The 4,991-nt window shown below is 43.4% G+C and overlaps 1 protein-coding gene across 1 annotated transcript in view; it reads left to right on the top strand.

The window, feature by feature from the left end:
* Positions 1 to 4,035: 4,035 nt before the first annotated feature.
* ano2a (anoctamin 2a) overlaps positions 4,036 to 4,991 on the top strand; it is a gene marked incomplete at both ends in the record, with an annotated part of 29,176 nt that continues 28,220 nt past the window's right edge. Inside the window, one exon of the mRNA XM_084059579.1 lies at positions 4,036 to 4,155. Coding sequence (XP_083915705.1) covers positions 4,036 to 4,155 — 120 coding nt within the window. The remainder of the gene's footprint in view (positions 4,156 to 4,991) is intronic.

Raw genomic sequence — 4,991 nt, 5'->3', positions numbered from 1 at the left:
AATTGTAAACCAGAGAAACTTTAATGAGGACTGTACCACAGGTTGTACTTGGTAGGGGTCAATAAGGGGTCCGTTTCTTTTTCTTATTTGCCTCAAAAAGAATCAACCCAACCCAGCCTGAGTTGAGCCTGAGCCTGAGTTGCAGGATGAGTTTACTTACAGCAAACAGAGCCTGCTGTATTTCATGGTGAAAAAAAAAAAGATGAAGCTAATCTTTCACTGCTAGACTTCAGTCAGTCTAAAACTGTCACCAACCTATATGCTATTCATAAAACATTTTAAAAATATAATATACCTAGCTACAAGCAACTTAAAGACTTGCATAACACTAGAGGGTCGGGGCGCTGCGCGCCCCTCCCCCCTATCCGCTGCGCGGTGCTTTGTGTTTGTATATATAATATATAAAGCCATAATAGGAGATGTTCCCAATGGAGCTATGCCCAAATATGGAGTGTGTTGTCTGACCTCACTTGGGTCTCGTTGGGCGGTGGTCGGCGATGACGCTAAGGAACAACATGGCCGACTGTAATGTTGTGAGTTTGTGTTGGCCGCAATTAATTATGCTGCGAGGGGGCAGATGTGTGCTGAGCAGTATGAAGTGGCCTACAGACTGCGCGTAGTAATTCTGCACGTTGTGGCGTGTCTTGTTAGTGACATTGATATGTTGTTTTTGTGTTTAGTCCCACACAGTGGCAGGGTTTTTTTGGGGGGTTTTGGGTTTAGAAATGTATATATATACTAGAGGGTCGGGGCGCTGCGCGCCCCTCCCCCCTAGCCGCTGCGCGGGGCTTTGTGTTTGTTGGTCTCTATAATATATAAAGCCATAATAGGAGATGTTCCCAATGGAGCTATGCCCAAATATGGAGTGTGTTGTCTGACCTCACTTGGGTCTCGTTGGGCGGTTATATAAAGCCATAATAGGAGATGTTCCCAATGGAGCTATGCCCAAATATGGAGTGTGTTGTCTGACCTCACTTGGGTCTCGTTGGGCGGTGGTCGGCGATGACACTAAGGAACAACATGGCCGACTGTAATGTTGTGAGTTTGTGTTGGCCGCAATTAATTATGCTGCGAGGGGGCAGATGTGTGCTGAGCAGTATGAAGTGGCCTACAGACTGCGCGTAGTAATTCTGCACGTTGTGGCGTGTCTTGTTAGTGACATTGATATGTTGTTTTTGTGTTTAGTCCCACACAGTGGCAGGTTTTTTTTGGGGTTTTGGGTTTAGAAATGTATATATAGATAGATATAGATAGATAGATAGATAGATAGATAGATAGATAGATAGTAACAAAGATGTTGATAGTTAATTAGTGTAGAGGAGGTAATATTCTAATCATATTATTATAGTCATATTGACTGACTATTATATTGCAAATTGTACCTGAAACTGCTATTTCAATGTTAGTGAGTCAGGAAATGCCATTTACTTACTAAGGCAGAGGCGAGGCCAGGGAATTGAAAGACTTGAATAAACAAGACAACATCTAATGGCAGCGTGGCTCCCATGTAGACCTTGCTTGCACTATATGGGGCCAGCCTGTAACTTCAGTAATCTATGACATATCTATGATGTACGACTCCAAATTTGGGCAAGTTTTCAGCCTGATCCGAGCTTCATTGACTTCCATTGTCAAATTAAATTGAAAAATATTTCATAAAATATATAAAACATGTGGAAAATGCATGTCATACTTCTTTGGCATATTGGCAGTGTGTGCACAAGAGATTTGGGTCTGATCAGTCCAGCGGTTTGTGAGATTAACAAACGCACAGACACCAGCTGCTCCGTCTACCCCTGATCCCCGCTGTCTACTAAGTGAGGTGTCAGCTCACGTGACGTGACCAATGTGACATCAACATGGAGATTGTGGACAGACTGGACACATACAGGTTCATAGGTGTTGCACTGGAACAAGACACTGAGCTGGTCTGAGAACACAATATGCTGTTCTTTCTGATGAGGTTCAGGTCCTTTGACGTGTGCCACAAGATGCTGCAGATGGATCTACCAGTCTGTAATGTCTAGTGCCCTCTCCCTCGCAATAGGCTTTATGCACAGCAGCCATATTGGACAGAAATTGGGCTCCTTCCTTGCTTCCTTCACAGGTGTTACCAATGACACTAATGAAGGCTCTGTTCCATTTAGTGTAGCACAGTGGTTCTCAAACTTTTTTTAATTTCAAGGACCCCCATAACTCTCAGAGTTACACCCTCTCAAGGAACCATGAAGGTCCTTGGACCACACTTTGAGACCCACTAGTATTTCTAGTGAGCCAACATGCACAATATCAGCACCGTGACTCTGTTTGACCAGAATGGAACAGAGCCTTCATTAGTATCATTGGTAACACCTGTGAAGGAAGTCAGAAGAGGCCCAATCTTTCTCCAAAATGGCTGCTGTGCATAGAGCCTATTGCCTTGCTGAGGGGTCAGAGAACCATAACAGACACAAACAGACTGAACAGGCTGGTGAAGAAAGCTGACTCGGTCACCCGGCCAACTTAGGGCTCCTCACCATCCCTCACACCAATAAGCGGACCCTCTGCGATAGAGCTTTCAGTGTGGCAGCCCCTGCCTTCTGGAACTCTCTCCCCATGGAGATTCGCCAGACGCCAGCATTGGACTCTTTGAAGTCCGCACTAGGCTTCGGGCAATAGTTTGTTTATCCTCCTATAATTCTACAAACCTCTGTCTGTGCTGTGCGCACAAAATGCCAGTTTTTTTCCGATTGCACCAAATCTCAGCTGTTTATTAGCGTTTTTGTGTAAAAGAATGTTGCCATGGTTACAGGCTGCCCAGCTATGGGACGAACTGCATCCCGGGTTGCCAGATCCTGTGCGCATATCCCCCCACGGATGTGTCGACCGGGTATGGACTAGTTTTTGTAATTGTAAAGCGTCCGTTTTTGAAAAGCGCTATATAAATTCAAGTTATTATTATTATTATTATCTGTGCTAAACGGGACGGTGTGGAGGAGATGGTGGAGGTGAGAACAGGGAGGAAGCTGGAAGCTATCCTGGCTAACCCCACCACCCCCTCCATGAGGAGATAGTGGAGTGACTGAGCTGTAGGAGTTTGGGCAGATTCACCCGGCAGAAGAATGATAGACTTGGGTCTGTCTGGTTGCTTCAAATCTGGAGTAACATCCATCCAGAGGACAATACCGTACTGATGCTGACGGATACTACAGTATTCTACTGTTATCAGTGTATTATTTCCACACTGACACTGTACAGTGCGGATACTTTATCTTGTTATATATTGGTGATACTGTGTTAATGTGTTTTGCGTCTATCTTTCATCATTCTTGCTGCTGTGCTGCCTCTGGCAACTGATTAGTCATATCATTAATAAAGGTCTATACAGTATAAACAAACACACATACCCTCTTATAGACGGCTATGCCATTGAAATAAGTCCTCTGTTACATTTTGAAATTGAAATTCAACATTTTAATATTTGTGAGCTAATGAATGGTGAATCTAACATGGTTAAAATGAAGTTTGAAGTTACAATGGGTTTGTATAGGAAAGGGGTGTGTCTGATAAAATGAATATCAAATATCTAAATTCTGAATCAAGCAACTTAAAAACTGTCCTGGGTGCTCCCAAAAGCCTGAGTAGACGATAAAATGCCATTTTTTTGGGGGGAAAGTGAAAAATTCCTTTAAATCTCAGATATTTGATATGCTGTTGGGATGTCTGTCCAACTATTTAAGTCAGATACGATGCATTAGGAATTCTGCCTTGGCAGGTACAGTAGCAGCCTGACACACTGAGCTTGAATTTATATTTTGTTTTTAAATGGTGGCTTGCATGTCTGGGACTGGAGCCAGGCTAGTACAATAAGACAATGTATAATTAGAATAAAGAACAGAAAATACTAGCAGCAGCTATTGATTATTTTCATTTTTGCTTAATATTTCAGCAAATAAGATTGCCCAAATCAACCTATACCTCCCAACTTTCATTGTTAAACTTCTGTCTTCCTCTCTTCTACACATTTCACTCACAGAACGATGGAACGGAACAGCAATGAGTGAGTCATCGTCCAACAAACTCAAGTCAGTGGCCCACTCGCTGTCCGGCCTGGGGCTGGATGCCGCCAACGGAGGCCTTGTCAACCTCCCAAAGGACAATGAGCCTCCACCTTCGGTAGGACCTCCTCTGGGCGTTACCTAGTCTCACTGTCACATAGCCATGATCAGAGATCTCCACCTACTGATATGTCTGGGGAAATCTAAATTTAATGGGTTAGAACAGGGCTCTTCAACGTTTCAGGCCAAGGACCCCCTAGCTGAGAGAGAGATGAAGCAGGGACCCCCCTCTATATTGTATAAAATTGTGTTTCAGATTAAACTTTTTTTTTTTTACTTGGTCTGCTCTTTTTTTCCCTCTACACCTGTACCTCTTTGCAGATCTACAAGAGATCTACAAGATCACAACGCCTCGCGCTGCGAGGCGTTGTGAGCTTGTAGATCTGTTATTTTTGGCTAAAGTTCTCCTCAGAAAAGGGATGTTAGGGTTCAAGTGGTTAAGGTAAAAAAAATCATATCACACAAAGATTTGGCGGACCCCCTGTAGTAACTCTGAGGACCCCCTAGGGGTCCTGGTCCCGGACCCCCTGTTGAAGACCCCTGGGTTAGAACAACGTTGAAAAGCTACACTAACACGCCTATGACTACTGCTTTGGAAACCAATCCAAATTAAATGAAATTGTTTCCACCTAGTTTTAGACACTACCACACATGGGCAACATATGGCCCAGGGCCTTTGACAATCTCAATCCGGCCCTCGAAGTCCTCAAAGAAAAACAAAATGACCCCCAAAAATCTACATCTCAAAAGGCAGCATTTTATGGTTAATGGTTTTGAGGGAAATTAATTTAACTCGACTCCAATTAATTATTAGTAATTAATATGTACCATTTGAGTACATGCCTGCATTCCATTCCGTATGTACTTAAATGTTAGGTTTATAATGTGACAGTG

The sequence above is a fragment of the Gymnoscopelus microlampas genome (genome assembly GCF_963454915.1).
Source record: "Gymnoscopelus microlampas genome assembly, chromosome: 6".
NCBI lineage: Eukaryota > Metazoa > Chordata > Actinopteri > Myctophiformes > Myctophidae > Gymnoscopelus > Gymnoscopelus microlampas.
Note: the sequence above shows the minus strand (reverse complement) of the source record. Positions and strands in the feature narration are given on the sequence as shown.